At 34.5% G+C, this 24,506-nt stretch overlaps 1 protein-coding gene across 1 annotated transcript in view; it reads right to left on the bottom strand.

The window, feature by feature from the left end:
* Positions 1 to 2,487: 2,487 nt before the first annotated feature.
* LOC130243346 (pituitary tumor-transforming gene 1 protein-interacting protein) overlaps positions 2,488 to 24,506 on the bottom strand; it is a 29,558-nt gene continuing 7,539 nt past the window's right edge. The window contains exons 4-7 of the mRNA XM_056475490.1: positions 21,654 to 21,762; positions 19,065 to 19,130; positions 16,087 to 16,133; positions 2,488 to 5,716 (exon numbers count right to left, since the gene is read on the bottom strand). Coding sequence (XP_056331465.1) covers positions 5,667 to 5,716; positions 16,087 to 16,133; positions 19,065 to 19,130; positions 21,654 to 21,762 — 272 coding nt within the window. The 3' untranslated portion in view covers positions 2,488 to 5,666. The remainder of the gene's footprint in view (positions 5,717 to 16,086; positions 16,134 to 19,064; positions 19,131 to 21,653; positions 21,763 to 24,506) is intronic.

Raw genomic sequence — 24,506 nt, 5'->3', positions numbered from 1 at the left:
GATGTGTGTGAATGTGATGATTTAGAAGCTTTTCTTGATATTTAAATGAATAAATTATTAAAACAGAAACAGTTAATATATATATAAAGTGTGAAATCTTTTTATTTGTGTGTGTATAGTCAGTGAAACATTTCTCAGTGTTTATTAAGTGAAGTTTCACAAACTAATTTCGAGAGGAGCACGTGATATGATTGACTACAGCTGATCCTCATTGCTAATCATTAGCTAGCCAATCAGATCATTCTAAAGCTACTATAAATATCCTGCCTAATCTTCATTCCTTATCTTCGTTTTTGGAAAACTCCCCATCCTTCCCTTCTCCCTCCTCCTCTTTCATGATCGGGCAACACGGTGGCTCAGTGGTTAGCACTGCTGCCTCGCAGTAAGAAGGCCACAGGTTCAAGTTCTAATTGAGCCAGTCGGCACTCCCTGCGTGGAGTTTGCATGTTCTCCCTGTGTTTGCGTGGGTTTTCTCCGGGTCCTCCGGTTTCCTCCCACAGTCTAAAAACATGTACATAAGTGAATCGTAATACAGTCACAAGCACTTAATGCATACATAGCAAAAGGGGGCACTCGAGAAACTCCTGATCTCGTATCCCTCCTAATGCTCAATAGCCGCGTTTCCACTAACGCGCCTAAAGCGAGCGAGCCAGGGCGAGCCAAGGCCAGTCGCGTTTCCACTATCACTTCCGGGGTGTAATCGGGCCAAAGCGGGGCTTCCTTGGGGCCAGCGTCCGGCCTTTTTCGGCGCCCGCCAAATACCTTGGGCCAAGGAGGGCCAACTGGGGCTTCGGGGCGGGGTTACGTACAAAGGCGGAGTTTTCCTGTCAGGTAAAGAAGAGACAAGATGCTTTCTTCCCTTACATTTGTTTTGCTATCGTTGTTCTCGTCGCTCGGCTGCTCTTTTGCGCCTTGCAGCCAAATTCTGTGTGCGAAGTAAATGCCGCCGAACTGGAATGTCCTTATCCAGGGATCGCTGTCTGGCCTTACACCAACAGACCACAAACAGTAAAAAAGCAATGGCTTCGGTGTTCTCCATCTTCCAGCTCTCGTAGTGATGCCAGGTTGTGTTTGTGGTTATAATTTGAGTTATTTGTTCCCGCTGAAGTGGGCGGGTTGTGTGACGGGTTGTGTGACGTTTGATTCGGGGGACGTTCTGGGGGCGGTGTTTGCGTGACGCGCTGCGAGCAACTAGCCCGACAGTGGAAACGCGACATGATTTCGGCCTCATTTCTCAACCTCCCGGGCTATTGGCCCAGCCTGGCCCGATTAAAGCCCTGGCTCGCACTGGCCCGATAGTGGAAATGCGGCTAATGACCAGGCGGGAACCTTGCGCTCATCTATCTGCGAGCTCAGGGTTCTCTCCCGGGACAGCATGCCAAACCTGCTATCATAGTCGAGCATCATCTAAGTGTGAACTCTTGGAACTCATCGGCTCATCGTCTGTTTTTAAATTCCATATTAAGCCTTGAAGGACGAATACTTTAATTAATTGGCCATATAATTCAATAAATATAACTCAAAAGTTCATACAAAGCATTAGAATTAATTTAATACTGCCAAATTAACATCTGCACTGGATCAAATATTTAGCACAGCCTTGTACGCTTCATTTAAACAAGAATAAATATTCATCCTAAAACATTAACTATTATAGAAAGCAGAAATGTCACTTTCCCAAGCATCAACATATGGTTACACCATCAATTTATATCTATTTTTGATTGTATTTCTTGTAAAGCAATGCTTCAGTGAAAGATCTGAAGGTTGAACCTTATAATTCCAAGTGGAAATGGCTTACTTTTCAGATTTAGAAGCTTCTATCTGCATTTACCCTGTTTGTTTTACCCCAGTCGCTAATGTAAGAGATTTTTGATCATGCACATTTAAGGTCATGTTAATGTATGAGAACTGTTACACACATACTGTTTGCTATATGGAATGCATATCATAGATATCTTTTACAGTGTGCTATCTTCCTCATTCTGTTCAGCCTGTGTGTTTAATGAACGAGAGCAAACTCTAAACCATCATCCGCATCTCCCTGCTGGATTCTGTGCCTTTGCACTCTAATGAACGTAGCGGGGATGATTAGCAGCAGCAGCGTTTGTCTATTGTAAACACTGAACGTCTGAGCTGCAGAACAGGTGGCATGAAATAAGACGTACAGACGAAATCACCTGGAGAAGAACAATTTTCCACTCTGCGCAAATGAATTGAGCTATTAAACAGCACGCGCTCGCGGAAGACTCATCGTGCGTGATGCAGCTCGTGGCTTTTAATATGGAGGACGTGGCACTGAATCCTCCGGGCGCTGGAAACGGGAACGTCGGCGGATGTGATGCGAATTTCACTCTAATCAGCAGCGCATGCAGCTTCATTTGGACCAAGCTGGACATTTCTTTAAAAGTAGAAGCTTGTTTTATTTATTAGGACATTTTAATAAGAACACATTGTGTGTATATACAAATGTAGAAGTCATTCACAGAGATTTAAAAAGACTTTACAATCATAACTCAATCACAAAAATGACAATTCACTGAACATCTGAAACCTTTTCTTAACTCTACTCCTCATTTGCTAAGCTCTAATGCTGCTTTATTTGTATCTGGGATATTTTCATTATCTTCATGCAAGTCAGTTGCAGAATTTTGCCTTTATAATGACAGAAAGGCCACACAGGGATTCACAAAAGCATCATAACATTTTCCAGTTGATTTATAGGCTATATTCTAAGACATTGTAATGTTTTGTGTCAACACAGAGCTCATTTCAGGTCATTTATATGTCTTGCTGTATTTCTTAAAGGGATAGTTCACCCAAAAACGACCATTCTGTCATCATTTAGTCAATTTGATCCAATGTTGAACACAAAACAGGACATTATGGAAAAAATAAACATCCATTGACTTCCATAGTATTTCTTTTGTTCCTACTATGGATGTCAATAGCTGCTTTTCCCCCAGCATTCTTCAAAACATCTTGTTTTGTGTTCAACAGAGGAAGGAACTTCATAAAAGTCCATATTTGACCCATAATTCATTCATAAAAGTGTGAGCAAATGTTCATTTTAGCGTGAACTGACCCTTTTAAATTGAATGAATTGAATATATGGACAATTTAGACTGGCAAAAAAATATTGACCCAAGGTTGGGTCAAATGTGGAAAAACATAACTGTTTATGTTTGGTTTCATAAAATAACCCAGCATTTGCTTTGTTTGTGTTTTACCCACCATTAAGTTAATACAACCCAGGATTATTTAGAGTGTATTCAGTAAGTTTGAATGAGTAGTTTTGAGGGTTATTAAAATATAAAAGTTGGGTCAAATTCTCTTTCAGAACGTATAATGTGATTTTAAAAGACTTAAAGAAAGAGTTTACATCATATGAACACCGTGTTGGAAATGTAAAATAAAATGTTGGGTTGTATTAACTCAACATTGGGTCAAATATGAACAAATATGGACAAACACAAATGTAATTAAATGTCATTTTTAAATTTAACCTCAGTTTGTCCATATTTGACTCAACATTAAAACTCATACAAGTGTGAGCAAATGTTCATTTTTGGGTGAACTGCCCCTTTAAATCCCATTTTAATTGAATTATTTGAATATACTGCAGTTTACGAAATTTGGCAGTTTGTATTAACCCAAAGCTGGGTCAAACATGGAGGAACCAAACAGTTAAAATTTAACTTAAAAAAATAACCCAGCATTTGCTTTGTGTTTTACCCACCATTGGGTTAATACAGCCCAGCATTATTTAGAAAAAAATAGTTTAAACTTGTAGTTTTGAGGGTTATTGTGAAAGAAAAGTTGGGTCAAATTCTTATAGAATATATAATGTGATTACATAAGATTGGGTTGTATTAACTCAACATTGGGTCAAATATGGAAAAACTCAAATGTTATTTAAATGTTTTTTTTTTAATTAACCCAACAGTTCAGTTTGTCCATATGTGACCCAGCACTGAAATTCATGAAAGTGTGAACAAATGTTGAACTGACCCTTTAAATCCAATTTTGAAAAATTACATATACTGCAATTTACACTCTATGAAAAAAAGCCAGTTTGTTTTAACCCAATGCTGGGTCAAACATGGACAAGCCCAACAGGTTAAATTTGATAAAAAAAACTCATTTTCTTTGTCCCGGTTTTATCCAACATTATGTTAATACAACCCAGGATTATTTAGAGTGTATTCAGTAAGTTTGAATGAGTAGTTTTGAGGATTATCAGAAATTAAATGTTGGGTCAAATTCTCCCAGTAGAGTGATTTCAGAAGACTGAAAGAGAGAGTTCACATCATGTGGACAACTGTTATGGCAATTTAAAGAATGCTGGGTTGTATTAACTCAACATTGGGTCAAATATTGACAAACACAAATAAAATTTTTATTAATTAAAAAAATTAACAACAGTTAAATTTGTCTATATTTGACCCAACGTTGAAATTCAGTGTGAGCAAATGTTCATTTTTGATTAAATCGACCCTTTACATATAGCACTTACATTTACACTTTTATAAATGCCGGTTTGTTTTAACCCAATGCTGGGTCAAACATGGCAAAACCAAAAAGTTTAAAGTTAGTTTTAAAAATAACCCAGCATTTGCTTTCTCTGTGTTTCACCCACCATTGGGTTAATATAACCCAGCCTTATTTAGAGTGTATAAAGTAAGTTTAAATTTCTAGTTTTGAGGGTTATTAGAAAATAAAACTTGGGTCAAATTCTCTCAGAATATATAATGTGATTTCATAAGATTAAGAGAGAGAGTTCACATCATATGGACAACCGTTATGGCCATTTAAGAAATGCTGGGTTGTATTAACTCAACACTGGGTCAATTATGGTCATTTAGATTGAATTGTAAAAAATAACCCAACAGTTGGATTTGACTGGATTCTTTATAGAGTGTGTTATTAATTACATTATTGATCGTTATGAATTGCTCTTGTGCAATAATAAGCTGATTTAAGATGTGTGTGAGTTGAGTGAGTAAATGATGAGGGATTTGCCCTTTATTTGGGTGAACCGCACTGCAGAACAAGCTTTTCTTACTTGGAGTTTTTGTCTTGTTTCTAGTCCAAATATCTGAGAAGTCTTAAATCGAGAAGCACCTTAAAACCTAGACAGGTTTTGATGAGTCAAAATGAAGAGAGCTTTTCTTTAAAACAAGATATATAATCTGACAATGGGGGAAGAAAACGTTTCGTTTTGACATAATATTATTTGACTTACCCCACTGGAAGATTATTTAGCTTCATTTTGGCATATTATTTCTTGGAAAATGCTTCTTGATTTAAGACTTTTAAGACAATTGAACTAGAATAAAGCCAAAGAAAGGCCTTGTTTTGCAGTTTACTACTTAAATTGTCCATCAGAAGACAAAAACACATAATAATAACTCACATTCTAACAGCCTCTTTGGCCATTTTCATCAGCTGCACCTTCAGAGTAATGCTACTAAAGAAAACAAGTGTGCAAATCAGAGCAGAGAGAGAGATAACTAACCAATGCAAGAGTTAACAAGGTAATCTGGATATGGGCTGCCGTCCAGCTCCATCTAATCTAAAGTGATCTGATGTGTCTCAAAAGAGCAAAGCGAAGCAAGTGATTCCTGTGCTGCTGCTGCTGCTGGATGTGGAAACACTTGCGCTCTTTACTCGTTCTCGAACTTGCTGTATGGATGATCAGAGTCTGGGATGAGCCCTATAGAAAAGAGAAATACAAAACACGTCATTAAAACAAATCACACATTAAAATCAAGATGAGGTCTCTCAAACACCACTTCCGGCAGCAAGCTTTGCCATATGCTCTCCCATCCAGGTACAGGGGAAGGATCAGCATAGGACCGCGAGGCGGAATCGAACTCGGTAAAGTGTTAAAACACTGCTGTAACACATTGAGCCACTAAACATTGTTCTTATGACGTTTTTCTACAGGAGGAAAACGCGAATTACTTCCAAACACTTCAGATATAGTGTGTGTTAGTAAATGCAAGACTATTGATGAACTCCAGCATAACACTGTATGATAACGCTTCAGATGACTGTTCTAGAGCCTACAGCTAATCAATCTGTCAGATTCTGGAGTGCTTTACGGGTCTAGGAACCTTATAAATGATCAATGATCTTAAATAAAACACACACATTTATAGAGATGGTATACAAGTATATAACTTTACTCACATGGGAAACGAGGCCACATGAATGGTTTGTGAGCACAATTAAGTGCACACAGCATCCCATATCATCTGATAATTGTAAGAAATAAGTCCAAAAGGCAGCTGACTGTGTAAAGCCACATAAAACAACACAAAAATACGATGAATATGCCGAGATCAGTGGCTAATCTGCCGGATTCAGCTGAGGTGAAGTGACGGCGACCAGCGAGACCTAGCTATCACTCAAGTGGCCACGCCCTTAATTATGCAGACTTAATATAACCTAATATAAAGGAAATGGATGAGTTATAAAAAAATCCCCCCCTCTCACAGTTGTCATGGAGGGTAATAATAGCTATATGAACCTAAATGGTTCTTTGTACCAGGCTGTAAACACCTTTTTTTTCTGCTGTAAAGTTGGCCATTCTAACAGTGGGCTCAATTGCAGTTTGCTCTATTATGGAGTCAGGACTAGCGGAATTTTGATGAATTGCAGTTTCAGTTACTTCCGTATTGGCCTCCCGAGGGAGAGCGGGAGGTTGCCGCTTGACAATAACCAAACACCTTAGAGTGCTCATCAGCCAATGAGAATCAAGCATTCGACAGACTCAATTTTAAGTCATCTGAGCGAACAATTGTTAAATAAAATGGACTAAATTATAAGATAAAGTTCTATCTTTGTTTAATTCTGCAGCACAAAGTATCTATTCTCCTCACGGCTGTGTGTGTGTGCGGTGTTTGTTTGCGCTGGGCAGATGGAGAGGAAAAGCCTCCCGTTGGTCTGGAGGTGCAGCAGGTTTTGGAGGACGTGAGCTGGTTTAAGCGGCGACTGCAGTTTATGCATGACCTTGTGTTGATTCAGACACGAACACCGCTGAGAGACGCTTCTGACTCTGACATATGACAAAACTAACAGACAGATGTTTGTACACTGGAAATAAGAGCATCTATTACGCAAAAATCACTTTTATAAGGGGTTTAAAACACAGTGTGTGAGTATCTCCAGCAGCTTCTAATGATCAAATGCATTAATTCTATTTTTAATAATCAGACTTGATGAATGAAACACTTTGATTGACATTCTCCCATTGTACGTGTCATCAGAGGGGAAAAGCCCCGCCCACTAGTGCCCATCTCTTCCTCATTAGCATAAACAGCAGCCCTGAGTGAGAAGCAGCCATCTGTCCATCAGCCATTAGAGTGTTGAGCTGCTGAAGATAATGTCAGCATAGACTAAGAGGATTATAGATGTGGAGTTTTAGATGAACAGCGACAGGAGCGACATAGACTGACAGAAGCATGAAGCACACACTCACACTGAAGCACACATGCACACCTGACCAGCACTGACAACACACACACTGCTGTTTTACATCACATCTGCCACTATGCTGAATCACAGGCATTTGTAGCTCCGCCCTCTTCTGAAACGAGCACAATCTCATTTGCATTTAAAGCAACAGTCACCAAAATCCTACAATTAGGTCAAGTAGTCAGTTTCAGAGCGTTAGAAAACAGTATCTGTGGCTATTTTGAGATTATTCCTATATTCAGAATATAGATATGAATATATTTTGATCACACAAGCAAACTTTTACACTTTTATGTCTATTTTCTGATTAATGGAACTTAATTAATATCTATATTCTGATCACACACACCAAATTTGACACTTATTAATATCTATATCATCTATATTCAGTTCTTTCCTTTCTTCATTCTATTAATTTCTCGTTGTGGACATATTCAGGATTTCTGTTTTTAGTTTTCTCCCTTTTATTTTAGGCTTGTTCAACAGAAACTAACAGGTATAACGCGTCAGACGGGTGGTTTGCCTCACGCTTGATTAACTCTGAGCTAATTAGCACTCGCTGGAGAGCCGAGAAGAGCTGTAATTTATGTGCCGTTGAAGCCCCAGATCTGGTCCCAGAGCAAAGAGGTGAAATGTGAATGTATTTTACAGATCCTGCGGCGCCAGAGAAAGAGAGAGAACGAGAGAAAGAGAGAGAGAGAAAGAACTAGAGAACAGGGTCACGAGAGCTGCAGCGTTCACAGAGACGAACCAAACACACACACACACACACACACACACACACACACACACACGACCTTCAGGGGAAAAAAACGAGCAAAGCTAGATGGAGGGTCTGAGCGAAAGATGAACAAAGAAAATGATTTGAACGAGAGAAAACGAGAGAACGCTGTATTGAAAGAAGTGAAGGATCATTGAAAACAAGCTGTTGAATTATTACAAAATAAAGCACACGTGAGGTGGTGATGTGGTGAAGCGGAGTGACACCGGGTGTGCAGTATTATTATTATTATTATTAATTAGCATCACACTCCGTCATATTCATTATATTTGATGGATGATTGGACGGATGATGGATTAGATGGATGACTGATTGGATGGATGGATGAGTGGATTGATGATTAATTGGATGGGTGGATGATTGATTGGATAGATGATTGATTGTTTGAATAAGACAGACAGGATGGATGAATGGATGGACAAGATGGACGGTTGATTAATTGAATGATTGATCGGTTTAGATGGATAATTGATTGGATGATTGATTGGATTGAAGAGATGGATGATTGATTGGATGGGTGGATGACTGATTATATGGATGATTGATTGGATGGATGGATGATTGGATTGGATTGATGGGTGATTGGATGGATGATTGATTGGATTGGATGATTGATTGGATTATATATGGATGATTGATTGGATGGGTGGACGATTGATTGTGTGGATGATTGATGGATGATTGTTTGGATGGATGGATGGATGGATGGATGGGTGATTGGATTGAATAGATGGATGATTGATTGTGTGGGTGGATGATTGATTATATGGATGATTGATGAATGATTAATTGGATGGATGGATGATTGGATTGGATTGATGGGTGATTGTATGGATGATTGATTGGATTGGATGATTGATTGGATTATATATATATGGATGATTGATTGGATGGATGATTGATGGATGGATGGATTGGATTGATGGGTGATTGGATTGGACGATTGGATTGATGGACTGGATGATTAATTGAATTGTATATGTGGATGATTCATTGGATGGGTGGACGATTGATTGGATGGATGATAGATGGATGATTGTTTGGATGGACGGATGGATGGATGGATGGATTGGATTGATGGGTGATTGGATTGGATGATTAATTGGATGGATGATTGGATGATTGATTTGATTGGATGGATGGACGCTTGATTGAATGGATGGGTAATTGGATTGGATAGATTGGATGATTAATTGGATGGATGGATGGATGGATGATTGATTGGATGGACGGATGGATAATTGATTGATTGATTGGATATATGGTTGGAGAGATGATTGATTGGATGGATGATTGATTGGATTGGATGGATGGATGATTGATTGACTATTTGGATGGATGGATGATTGATTGACTGACTGGATGATTGATGGGATTGGATGGATGGTGGATTAATTGGATTGGATGGATGGATGGAGGATTGATTGGATGGATGAATGGAGGATTAGATTGGATTAAATGGATTAATGGATGGTTGATTGAATGGATGATTGATTTGATTAAATAACCGATTGGATGATTGATTGATTGATTGATTGGATGGATGAATGGAAGGATGGATGAATGGATGGATGGATGGATGAATGGATGGATGGATGGATGAATATATGATGAATGGATATGTGATGATGATGCGTGTAAGATTTTGTCTCTGTTTGTGCGTTTGCATTAACTTTGTAAGTAATTCTGAATTTGATGTGAACCCAGCATAAGATTGTATGCACACAATGTTTCCCCATAACAGCACTCACAGTTCTGCAGTTGGAGCTTTCAAGAAAAAATCACATTTTCTTCATGCCAATTGTAATTTTGATTAGTTTATCATGTTTTGTGGTAAATGTTAACATGTTCTTGACGGTTTTTGCTCTTGTTTTCACAAAATTTCCACATTTTGCTGCAAACTAAACCTGACTTCAGGGAACTTTACTGATTCTGTACAAAATAAAAGTCCTTGAGGTGTGTGCGGTGATGCTGCTGTATTATGACTGATGGTTTCTGGGTCGCGTCCTCATCGGTTCAGCTGTGTGTGTGTCCTGTAGTGAACTGTGTGTGTCCTTTGGTGGTGTGTGCATTAGTGTGTGTATGTGTGTGTGAGTATCTTATGGTGAATGACTGTGTGTGTGCGTGTGTCCTGTGGTGAAGTGTGTGTCCTATGGTGAAGTGTGTGTGTGTGTGTGTGTGTGTCAGTATGATGGATGGAGGTCTCCTCTGTGTTTTTCCTGCTCTCAGCAGTTTGTACATCAGGGAACGAGTGTCTCTGACCTGCTGCTCACACACACACACTGCTGTCTGCCCTCCAAAGGACGTCCAGTGTGTGAGATTCTGCCCGTTTATCACATGCTAAATGTACATAAACAGCAAGAGGGCTTAAACCCAACACCATTTAAAATAAATATTGACCAATTAGCCTGTAATTGAAATTAATTAAAAGCAAAACATTGTTTGTTGACAAAACTATTTGTGTGTTTAAAGCATTGGTCAGTTTTATAGTGTATTGAACATTAAGAACTTTTTCCTTCAGCCCGATGTGCAGAGAGCATCTAAAATGAGTATTTAGATATTAATAAAACAGTAGGAAAGTTTGTGTGATCAGAATATTGATACTAATAAAAGCTATAGTAGTGTATGCTTCACTAAATCAGCATACTATCATCGCAAAAACATAGCAGGAATCAGATGCTTTGTTTCCAGTGAGGACTTTTCACACAGTGATAGCGGTAAATATACAGAACATTTCCTGAATTCTTCCGGAATAGACCATTCACACATCCATTCCGAAATACCGGTGAATTCTGAAGCTCTAAACGGCTGCGCTGGTATTTGTAAACATAGAAGGGGTCGGGCTTTTCTTGATGTTCTTTCACTTTTATTTAGAGCTTTATCATTCATGCAGCTGCTTTGTGAGACATCCAAATGCAGAAACACGAACCGCGGTTAAATGTTTACACACTTGACTACATTCCAAATTCTGAGGATGGATCAGTATTGTGAACGACTTATATAAAAAAACACATAGAGGAACACTTTCAATGTCGAGATGTTCCTAATATATGTGTGTGTGCTGGCGCTCACCGGCTCCTTCACGTGCACACGCGTCAAGCAGAGCATGAAGGTAAAAAACAGCGGTTTATCATGAGCATTTAATCCATAATTATTTTCACAGTTGGCATTAAGGAGGAACATAGAAACGTGATCTGACTAATATTATGAGCTAAATGTGTCTTGAAAACTATTCAAAGGCTTTTATTTTCATAAACAGCGCAGATGCGAATGTGTCTGAATGTTCTGATTGGCTGGAGTAGACGTCTAACGTCACGATTAGAACGTGCTTGTTCCGGCAATCTTCCTTCTGCTTTCACACAGCACAGCATTCCGGCAAATTACCTGTAATGTTACAACTTCTCTTTCTGTAAATTACCAGAACAAATTTACCTGTATTTATTATGGGTTGCACCTGGAAGGGCATCTGCTGCGTAAAACATATGCTGGGTAAGTTGGCGGTTCATTCCACTGTGGCAACCCCAGATTGATAAAGGGACTAAGCCGAAAAGAAAGTGTATGAATGAATGAATAGTATGCAACAGTTTTAGTTTATATTGCTTACGTGGCGGACGTTGCACTCTCCAAGGTTCATACACATCTTCACAACAAAAATTCCATGATTTTTCCAGAACTTTCAAGTACATTTTCATGACGTAATGTTTCATGTAATGTCTAAACATACATGGTAAATAATAAGAAAAACAATGACGTTCAAATGTATTACAGCATATCATAGAGCATGCAACAATCTATTTTGTTTATATTGATTTTGATAATGCTGACAGCACTAACAACGTGAGAGCAAGTTTTAGGCCAAGGACAAAAAAGAAGTAAAGACAACTAACCTATATTCAAGTTAGGGCTGCACAATATATCGTTTCAGCATCGATACTGCACTTCGTCACTTGAACCATGCAGTGTAAATACAGCCTTAAAAAAGCTTGCTGATGCTTTTATCAGCAGCAGGGTGGATTACTGTAACGTAATGGGTCTTCCCAAAAAGACAGTCAGACAGTTGCAACTCATCCAGAACGCTGCAGCCAGGAACCAGGAAATCAGAGCACATCACATCTGTCCTCAGGTCTTTACACTGGCTCCAGTTACATTCAGAATAGATTTTAAAGTATTATTACTGGTCTATAAATCACTAAACGGCCTAGGAGCTCAATACATTACAGATTTGCTCACTGAATACAAACCTAACAGATCACTCAGATCTTTAGGATCAAATAAACTAGAAACTCCAAGAGTTCAGTCAGAGCAGGGTGAATCGGCTTTCAGCTACTAACAGCGCCCCCTGCTGCTGGAATCAGTTTCCAGAAATGATCAGATGTGCTCCAACATTAGGCACATTCACATCAAGACTGAACACACATCTGTTTAGGTGTGGCTTTACTGAATGAGCACTGTGCTACAGCCCACAGATCACACTATTATGCCTTTTCTTACTTTTTCATTCTTTTATAACCTGTTTTTAACACATTTTAATCTGTTTTTAATCATTTTTAATTCTTAAAGTTTTTATTTTCTTGTTTCTTTTATTCCTGTTTATGTAAAGCACTTTAAATTACCATTGTGTATGAAATGTGCTATAGAAATAAACTTGCTTGGTATTGCCTTTAAATAAAAATCGACTCAAAAAGATGCAATACAATAAATGTTAATGCAATACTAATGCTTTTGCCTTTAGTGCCCTGCATTGGCCCTAATAATAATTCTTAAGCCTCCTCTAAGATTTAATTCAGAATTATTGAAGGTAGATTCAGTCTAATATAATATGCATGTGCCGTTTTCTGTGTTGCACAGATAATTGTTCTTGAATAATGGACTGGAAGGACGTGCAGGTTGTGCATCTGGTAAAGCCTTATACATAACAGGTCTAATTTATGAATAATTATGGTTTAGTCAGAGTAATTAGCATCAATACTTAAATAATTTAAAAAAATAAGAAGCTGGTTATATTCACACACTGTGTTTAAACGCCTTATTAAAAGTGATTTCTGCATAAAAGCTCCCCTTTAATATCACCATCACTAAACACACATTTATAATCTTCACAGAGGAGCTGCATTGATCGGGTCGTGTTGCACAAAACAGTCGATAACTAGAAAATGCTGCTGAATCAAGCATTACCGAGAGCAACACAATGAAGAAGATCAATACACGTGACAAGCCGAGAGGAGAAAACAACTCTATATGATGAATCACAACACAATATTACACCAAAACAAATAGTTGAAGATGTATTAGTGACGTTAACTCAACAATGACAATAAAATATTGGATGCAGAATGGCTTTAAAAGATAAATCTGAGTCTCAGCCATGATTATAGGGCCAATTATTGAGGTGCAAAGGCAGTAGTGATGAACAAACCTCTGAAAAATCATCTTTAAAACCTTCTGTACTGACTGGTTATTGTTACAGTGCATATATACGTGTGAACAACTGTTTAAAGGTTTGAGGTCTTAAGATTAACATGAAAACTTATTTATCAAGGATGCATAAAACTTTATTAAATTAAGACATTCATAAAATGACAAAATTTACTTTGATCTTTGCTCATTAGCTAAAATAATAACAAGAATAATAAACAGTATTGTTAATAAACAACAACAACAACAATAATAAATATATTAATAAACAGAAATATCGACGTAATAATAATAATATTAAATAATAATAATAAGTAACAATAATAATAATAATAATAATAATAATAACAACAAGTAATAATAAGTGATAATAATAAGCAATAATAATAAGTAATTGTAATAATAATAATAATAATAAAAAATATAATAATATTAAGTGATAATAATAATGATAATAATAATAATAATAATAATAATAATAATAATAATCATCATAATCATAATCATAATAAGTAATATAATAACAACAACAAGAAAAAATAAGTATTAATAATAATAATAATAATAATAATAATAATAATAATAATAAAAGTTTCTTGACCACAAAATAATAATAATAATAATAATAATAATTATTATTATTATTATTATTATTATTATTATTATTATTATAGTAATAATAATAATGATTATTATTATTACTATTTGTTATCAAGAAACACATTAATATTACTATTATTATTATTACATAATATAAGTAATATTAATAATAACAAAAATAATAAATACTAATGTAATAACAAAAATAACTGAAAAATGTTAACAAAAACTAAATATTATTATTATTATTATTATTAATAATAATAATAATAATAATAAAACCAATAAATGTTTCTTTATCACCAAAGCAATGAACTAGAATGATGGTTTTAAAATTTACATAATAGAAATTAATTAAAAAAAAAAATTACACATTAAGGTGAAAACCTGTGTGTTTTAATTTGTAATAAATATGTATTATTATTTTTGTGTGATTATTTACTATAAATAAAACTATTCTTATTATTATACAATTATTCTTCTAAATAATCTTAAATGTAACTGAAAACAATGTTAAGACACAACTGGAGTGATGCTAAGATCATTTAAGAAATCTTTTGCATGAATATTAATTTTATTTGAATTAAATTCTATAGACAATTCAATAAAATACAAAAGAGATGTGTTATAGGATTATCTGTTGTCTTAGACTTGACACATGGCAGAGAATTAGGTTTATAAAGTCTTTACCTCCCTGACTCCTCATCCCTCCTTTTTACTTCATACTAAAAAATCTATCAGGAGGCATGCTTAGTAAGATCACAGTCATATTGTTTAAACTTTAGCTTTGTCGACTAGCAAAACAACAAAGGCTGTTACGCCGGTTTTACAATGCATGAGCGGCGCGTGAGCAGCAAGTAGCCTACTTGTTTGGCGTGCATGTTAACCACCGGGACTCACCAGGAGAAGAGCAGTGTATACGAGAGGCACACAGGTTCTCTGCACACACGCGGAGATGCGCCAGTTTGCTTTTTGATTACACTGCTTTCACTAGCGTTGGTTCGGTTACACATAGAGAATAACGTCTTTATTTCAGGAATTACCACTCTTAATAAATACACTTGCACATAAAGTAAATCATATCTCAAGGCATTTACTGGGGCACTGGAGATTTTTACTGGGGCATGTGGGTCTAGCGACGATTTAAGTCGGTCTAGCGCCCTGATTTAAGCCCTGATTTTGACTTATAGACAGGTTTTGACGTGCCGAAAAAATGCCTGAAATCTTAGGTAAATCTGTGCTCATTCACACGAGAAACAATCACACAGTGTGATATCAAAGATGCGAACTGAGAGAATCTCCGATGAGTCTTCGACACCCAGGAGTGATTTGACATGCTAAATATACATGGAGCTGTCGACGATTCAACATCATGCCGTGTGAATTGTGTTCTGATTGTAAATAACATCGGCGATCACCTGAAATTTAAAGGCTTATTTCTCATCATGTAGTTAATAACACAAGACAAACTACGTGACCTCACATTGTTTTCATGCCGCTTCTCGCATATGTTTGGTTGTAAGACAAAGTTTGCAGACCGAGACAACGCTGTCTGCGATTCTTCCTATTGTAAAGTCATGCAGTGTGAAACCCCCTGTCCCGATCCGTCTTGCATTGTGAACACAGCAGCGATGGAACGCTAGCCCTGATAGTCATGCAGTGTGAAAACATCTGTGAACTAAGTCTAAACTCGCATTAATAATGTTAATTATTCTATGTTAAGCAGCTTTGACACAATCTACATAGTAAAAGCGCTATAGAAATAAAGATGAATTCAACAGAACTAATAACAGCAGAGCAGCACTCACCATACTTCTTGCGGATTTCATCATGTTTGGTTTTCCTCTCCACTCTCCTGCAAAACACACACACACGCACGCACGCACACACACACACACACACACACACACACACACACACACACACACATCACATTCATTATACAATTTCCTGACACAAAACACTGAAATTCTGTGAAACGAGCAATTAAACAAAAATAAATTAAAATTAAAAATCTTGAACTTTTTATTTATTTTTGCTTCAAGGATCAGTTGCAGTTAATGGTAAAATTAATACATATGTTAATTTAATTTAATGTTTATTTTAACGTTTATTCTTGGGAATCATCTTTAATGTTTTGTCACATTACCTTTTTGAATTAGTTGCTATTTATGCCAGTTTAGTTTTAGAGCAATACTACAGTAATTCTTAACTATTAGCTGAAGTAAAATAAAACATGTTAAAAACTATTTTATTTTCGTAAAGTAACTCTTCTAACAAAAAAAAGGTTGCATTTTAGGTTTCCTTTGCTACAATAACCAAACATTTAGTAGTCATTAAGAATAAAATAAAACCATATTAAAAGTATACAATATTACTATTCATATATGAGCCTGGTTTATTTTTAATGTGTTGGTCTTCAAAATAAAAGTTGTGAGGTAAAACTTGTGATCTATAATAATAATAATAATACAAATATAAAGCAACTTTAAAACTTAATTCTCAGTTGAAGTCCCCCCTTGATTTTTTTTTCTTTATTTTAAAAAGGAAATGTTCACAGTATGTCTGATAATATTTTTTCTTCTGGAGAAAGTCTTATTTGTTTTATTTCAGCTAGAATAATAGCAGTTTTTAATTCTTTAAACACCATTTTAAGGTCAATATTATTAGCCCCTTTAAGCTATATATTTTTTGATAGTCTACAGCAGTGTTTCCTAACCCTGTTCCTGAAGGAACACCAACAGTCCACATTTTCAACCTCTCCATAATCAAACACACCTAAATCAACTCATCAGAACATAGGAAGACGTTTCAAAACCTGCTGTTAGATAAGGAAGACATCCAAAGTATGAACTGTTGGTGTTCCTCCAGGAACAGGGTTGGAAAACACTGGTCTACAGAATAAACCATCATTATACAATAACTTGCCTAATTACCCTAACCTGCCTAATTACCCTAGTTAAGCCTTTAAATGTCACTTTAAGCTGTATAGAAGTGTCTTGAAGAATATCTAGTCTAATATTATTTACTGTCATCATGACAAAGAGAAAATAAATCAGTTATTAGAGATGAGTTATTAACACTATTATGATTAGAGATGTGCTGAAGAAAACTTCTTAGCCAGGAGGGGCTAATAATTCAGGGGTGCTAATGATTCTGACTTCAACTGTATGTATTATAAATGCACTACCGGTCAAAAGTTTGGGGTCAGTATGGTTTTTAAATGTTTTAAAATCAGCTTCTCCTGCTCACCAAGGCTGCATTTATTTACATTATATCACAAATACAGCACACATTGTATGAACTGTTATTGCACAATAAAATAACTGTTGAAAAGCAGTTTATAATTTAATTTAATAATTTATTCCAGTGATTTTAAAGATGATTTTTCAGCTTCATTACTCCAGTCTTCAGAGTCACAGGATCCTACAGAAATCACTCTAATATTGTTATTATTATTATTGTTATTATTGTTGTTATTATTATTATTATTATTAATATTATTATTATTATTATTATTATTAATGGTAAGTAATAACAGCAATAATGACAGGAGTAATTTGAATTTGAAATGAAATTATTACAATAAGTAATAAATAAATGTTTAATAAATAACTATTGAACAATTTAGCTTTTTTACGTTTTATAAATGCTGCCTTGATGAACAGAATAATTTTATTTAAATTATTAAATAAAATTAATAATAATAATAATAATAATTTTTTAAAAACTTTAGTATATATTTTATAAGTGTTTTTGAGTTATTTTAAGTTTATACTGCATTACTATTATTATAGAGTTTATGTATTATTTTTGCATTATTTTATTTTTATTTAGTTAAAAATATGTAAACACTGGTCTGTTTGACAATGTTCAAAAAAATATGTAGTTTATTTATATTTTTAAAGAGGAACAAATCTGATTATTATTTCTCAAGCCCAGCGCACGCAGCAGATCTGTGTGTTTGAGTTCACGTCTTGTTTAAGGCTGTTGGTCGGTCAGTCATTCATTCCTCCACACACAGGCTGGAGATCAGTGTGTGTGTGTGTCGTAAACATCAGTGTTTTACGAGACGCTGAACGACACCGAACATCATTCATTCATTCTCTGCATCCTCACACTGACACAAACGCACAACAGAGGAGAATAAAGCAGTCTATGAGGAGCTGATCTGAGAACAGCCACTGGAGCCGTTCGCCATCTGTTGAGCTTCTGAACAACAGCAGCACAACAATGAGCTCAGATTTATGTGTGTGTGTGTGTGTGTGTGTGTGTGTGTGTGTGTGTGTATTTGTGTGAGGGTGTTAGTAAGTGCAAGAGTTTGTGTTTGTGAGTGTGTATCTGTGTGTTTGTATATCTCTGCAAGTTTGTTTGCGTGTGTGTGTGATCTGCGTGTGTGTGTGTGTGAGGGTGTAGCTGTGTGAGTGTGTATCTGAGTGTGTGAGTTCGTAAGTGAGTGAGTGTGTCCCTGTGTGAGAGTCTGTGTGGTGTGTTTCTGTTGGTGTTTGCGTATTTACGTGAGTGTGTGTGTAAGGATGTATGCATGCGCACACGCACGCACACGCACACATGCTCACACACACACACACACACACACACACACACACACACAGAGCAAGAGTGCTCAGAGTTTGAATGCAGTGCTGATGATCTGCAGTGTGTCAGCAACTCAGTAGGTCAGTGTGTGTGTGTGTGCACAGTGCTGATGATCTGCACTGTGTCAGTAACTCAGTGTGTGTGTGCGTGTGTGTGTGTGTGTGTGTGTTTGTTTGTTCTCTTCACTGACCGCTCGTCTGCTCTCTGTCGGATCTCCTCTCTCCTGCGGGCGAACTGCTCATCGTCACGATCAAAGCTGAACACACAACACACACATATTAAACACACACTCATTACCACGGTAAATCCATACAATAAAGTTTTTACCATTTAAAGCACTCTGAAAGAATCTCCGATAATTATGTGAAAATTGATTATTGTTTTTAATAATTTAAATAAAACAAATTATTAGTCAAGTTAAAATAATTTAATCAAGGCGACACAGTGGCTCAGTGGTTAGCATCATCGCCTCACAGCAAGAAGGTCGCTGTTTCAAGTCCCGGCTGTGTCAGTTGGCATTTCTGTGTGGAGTTTGCATGTTCTCCCCGTGTTGGTGTGGGTTTCCTCAGTGCTCCGGTTTCCCCCACAGTCCAAACACATGCACTATAGGGGAATTGAATAACTAAACTGGTCGTCGTGTATGAGTGTGTATGGGTGTTTCCCAGTACTGGGTTGCAGCTGGAAGGGCATCCACTGTGTAAAACATTTGCTGGAATAGTTAATTAAGGATTAAGTCGAATGAAAATGAATGATTTATAACTTAATCAATTAAATTGAAGCTTGAAAAATAAGTATGTAATATCACTAATGAACATACACTTTGTTGCAAACACACACACACACTCTTATTGAAAGTGTATGTGTGTGTGTTCCCAATGTTGAACAGATTCAGGAAATTTTCACAGTATGTCTGATAATATTTGTTCTTCTGGAGAAAGTCTTATTTGTTTTATTTTGGCTAGAATAAAAGCAGTTTTTAATTATTTAAACACCATTTTAAGGTCAATATTATTAACCCCTATAAGCTATTTTTGTTTTCCTTAGTCTACAGAACAAACCATCATTATGCAATAACTTGCCTAATTACCCTAACCTGCCTAGTTAACCTAATTAACCTAGTTAAGCCTTTAAATGTGACTTTAAGCTGTATAGAAGTGTCTTGAAGAATATCTAGTCTAATATTATTTACTGTCATCATGACAAAGAGAAAATAAATCAGTTATTAGAGATGAGTTATTAACACTATTATGATTAGAAATGTGTTGAAGAAATCTGCTCTCTGTTAAACAGAAAAAAACAGGGGGGCTAATAATTCTGACTTCAGCTGTATATTAAAAATGCTTTACTTCTTTAGTCAAAAATGCTGCATTCTTACAAACAAAATCAAAGCTATACTAATAAGAATATGCCTTCATAAACTAGTTTAAAATATATATATTGTATGGAAAAACTGCACAATAAAAACACTAAAATAAAACCAAAACTGAAAAAATAAAACTAAAATTTAACTATTGAATTACACGGAAACTAAAATTCAACATTTAAAATTTTGCTAAATACTACAACAGCACTTTTTAAAAATAAAATAAATATAGAATTTAATGTTTTACAGTATATTCATGTAATACAACTGAGGTCAAACTTATTCGCCCCCCTGTTTATTTTTTTCCCTAATTTCTGTATAACAGAGAGCAGATTTCTTCAACACATTTCTAATCATAATAGTTTAATAACTCATCTCTAATAACTGATTTATTTTCTCTTTGTCATGATGACAGTAAATAATATTAGACTAGATATTCTTCAAGACACTTCTATACAGCTTAAAGTGACATTTAAAGGCTTAACTAGGTTAATTAGGGTAAAGTTAGGGTAATTAGGCAAGTTATTGTATAATGATGGTTTGTTCTGTAGACTACTGAAAAAAAAAATAGCTTAAAGAGGCTAATAATATTGACCTTAAAATGGTGTTTAAAACAATTAAAAACTGCTTTTATTCTAGCCGAAATAAAACAAATAAAACTTTCTCCAGAAGAACAAATATTATCAGACATACTGTGAACATTTCCTGAATCTGTTCAACATCATTTGGGAAATATTTAAAAAGAAAAAAAATTTAAAGGGGGGCTAATAATTCTGACTTCAGCTGTATCTGCATTACTGTACAACCAAAGCTGGATTTTTTGGGGGGGATATAAAAAGCAAAGACTGTCCGTTGAGTTTATTGGCTGATGAGCATCGCCACCTGCTGGATGAGTTTATAAAAACACAATTTAACATGAACAAGCACAGTCTGAATATTACAGTGAGTCTGCTGATATTCAGCACCTCATGATCATCTTTACAACATCAAAATGAAGTAAATATAAACAAACTAAAATAAGGATTACTGATATAAATCATCACTTACAACATCATTTATTCAGACAGGATTATAAGTCATCTAGAGTATTTAATCACTCCAAAAATTAAATACCTGCAATTAGAATAAAAGACTTCAAAAAACAAAACGCATGAAAGTAAACCTATTTAATTTTTAAATAATTAACAAAATAATAAAATAAAATAATAATAAATATTAATAAATAATAAAATATTCTGAGGGTCGTTAAGTATAGGTAAAAATCATCAACCGTTGGCTGCTGTTGAAAGGGGGAGGAGCTGCTCTATGCCCCGCCCCATGCGTTCATGCTTTAGTCGAAATCATTGCATAAAAATGCAGATTTCAGAACACTTCAGGAGAGTATAAGTGTGTAACTGAACGGTTTTTAAGTCTGACCTGGATGATGATCTGCGTTTACAACAACAGCAGCAGCAGCAGACAGTCACGGCCAGCAGCAAAACCCCCAAAACCACAGCCATAGCGATGATCAGAGCCTCGAAGTTCACTGCAACAGCACAAAACAGACAATCATGACACTGGAGTTCATCACAACAGCACCAAACACACAATCAAACAACAAAAAACAGAAAATGAGCAATTAAAAGTGTCAGGCAGCAATTATTTTAATACTAATAAGGCTATTGTTGTAATCCAAAACACCAAAAGCGAGACATCACCACCAGAATGTGCTGGGATATTGTTATTTGGCTGCATTTTTTTCTGGTAAGTTTATATATATTTATATATACACACACATATGCTAGTCCAGCAACAATCAGTGGTAAAATGTGACTGAAATGAAGCATTTAATTTAATTATGTGATAAACAACTGAGTGCAAAATAAAAAGAATAACTGCAAAAAAGATAAAACTCTGAGAAAAATAGCTTTCAGCAGGCTGGCTACAGACCTGGTGTGTGTGTGTGTGTGTGTGTGTGCGTGTGTGCGTGTGTGTGTGCGTGTGTGCGTGTGTGCGTGTGTGTGCGTGTGTGCTGCTGACACCTACTGGATATTTATTGATACTGAACATTGCTCTCATCACAGTTGTTCAACTGGTTTTATTTTTGTCATGTGAGTGTGAGCAATATAAATTCATCATCTGGAAACTTAAAGCAGCAGCTGACTCAAAACATGGAAACATTCTATAAAGCAGGCTTAATTGTCCTCATGTAAAAAATGATTTAATGTATTAATTAATTTATTTATTTATTTATTTATTTTGGTGTTAAGATTAAACCGCAAATAAATAAATAATAAAAATGAAAATATTTAACTGATAAAAAGTAATTACTAAAAATAAACGAATGAAATAAACAAAAACAATTATAAAATAATCGAACATAAAAAATAATTAAAATTAATATTTATATAAAAATATACAATCAAATAAAAATAAATACACACATACATGCATGCATAAAAAGATTGCAAATAATAAATAAATGAATATATATATATATATATATATATATATATATATATATATATATATATATATATGTATATATATATATATATATATATATACACACACACACACACACACAAATTATTTACATTTATACATATATAATGTAAATAATTCAATAACAAAATTAATTTAAAAAAAATTAATTAATTACTTTTCATTTCAATGTATAAACAATATAAATAAATGTAAATGAGTAATAAAAGTAAATACATTCATGAATAAAAAGATAATGCACAAAAATTTTATTATTATCAATAGTTTATTTTTTATTATTTATTAGTTTATTTATTATCATTTTTACATTTCTTCTCAAAACTCTTTGTTTGTATATTCAATAAAAGTTTATGTATTTGTAAAAATCCTACAAAACAGGATAAATGTCTTTATGTAAGAAGTAAAATATTCAATTTATTTTGAGGTGAAGCTTAAGGTGCTATAAATAAATAAATAAATAAATAAATAAATAAATAAATAAATAAATAAATAAATATCAATACATAAATGTAAATATATAAAATATAAATAAAACACAATTAAGACTAAAAATATATTATATCTAATGAATTAAATCAATAAAGAGAATACAAATACAATAAAAATATATATAAATGAAAATAAATAAATAAATAAACATATAGATGCAAACATCAAAATATATTCTCCTATCAATTCTGGGTTTATTTATTCTCAAAATATCTTATGTGGGTATATATTATATCCTAAACTTGAGAGATGATCAATCCTGAGTTTATTTCTTCTCAAAACTGTGGGTTTATCTTAAACTTGAATGCAAGAAAGCAAATCTGCTAAACATGATCTAATAATAAAATAGGCAAACACTTTCACTTTCATTTCCGCAGAAAGACTTTTAAACACCTCACTGAAATCTGTCTGCATTCCCTGAATCTCCTCAGATAAGCAATAAGAGCTTCTGAAACCTGAAACTGACTTTAAAATCAACCAAAAACATTCAGAGTTTCATTGCAGAAGTGAGAAACTAACTTAGAAACACTATAAAGCCAGACATCAAGGCTCAATATTAAACTAACAGGGCTTTTATCAGTCTAAAGGGTTTATTTTATCATAGTAACAGATTTAAAGGGCACTGATTGCACAAATATATACTAAATAAATAAAATAAACAACAAGTAAATACTGATTTCAATTCAAACATCAATTGCTTTTCCATTTGATGTAAAACTGTTGATTATTAATAATAACATCCATTTATTAAAGTTTTACATTTTTAAATGATAAAATTAAAGGTTATATTAAAATTTAAGTTATAAAATTTTATGTTTTTGTAATATTTATCAGTGTTTAAATATTTTTTAAACAGCTTTAGTTAGTTTCTGTTTTATTTTTATTAAAGCATTCAATCATCAGCTGGATGAGAAGAGGTTTTAAATTGTAAATAATTATATATTTTTTCTATAATTAATTTAAAAAGCTGAAATAAACTCAAATAAAATGTAAATATTTGATGATCTATAAATTTAGCATTGGGAAGATCCTGAAAACAAATATAAGCTTAAGCACAACACTTAATATCTAAAATAAAAGTCACACTTCATAATAAGGTTGCATTAGTTAATGTCAGTTAATGAACAATAGAATATACAATACTTGCAAAGCGTTTATTATTGATAATATTTATTATGCATTACTTTAATATATAAATATATCAATAATATATTATTATATAAAATCATATATTATATGTATTATTTATTATATTCATATACAAACATATTTAAAATATATTATTATATAAAAATG

The sequence above is a fragment of the Danio aesculapii genome, chromosome 16 (assembly GCF_903798145.1).
Source record: "Danio aesculapii chromosome 16, fDanAes4.1, whole genome shotgun sequence".
NCBI lineage: Eukaryota > Metazoa > Chordata > Actinopteri > Cypriniformes > Danionidae > Danio > Danio aesculapii.
This window is presented reverse-complemented; position numbering and strand designations above follow the sequence as displayed.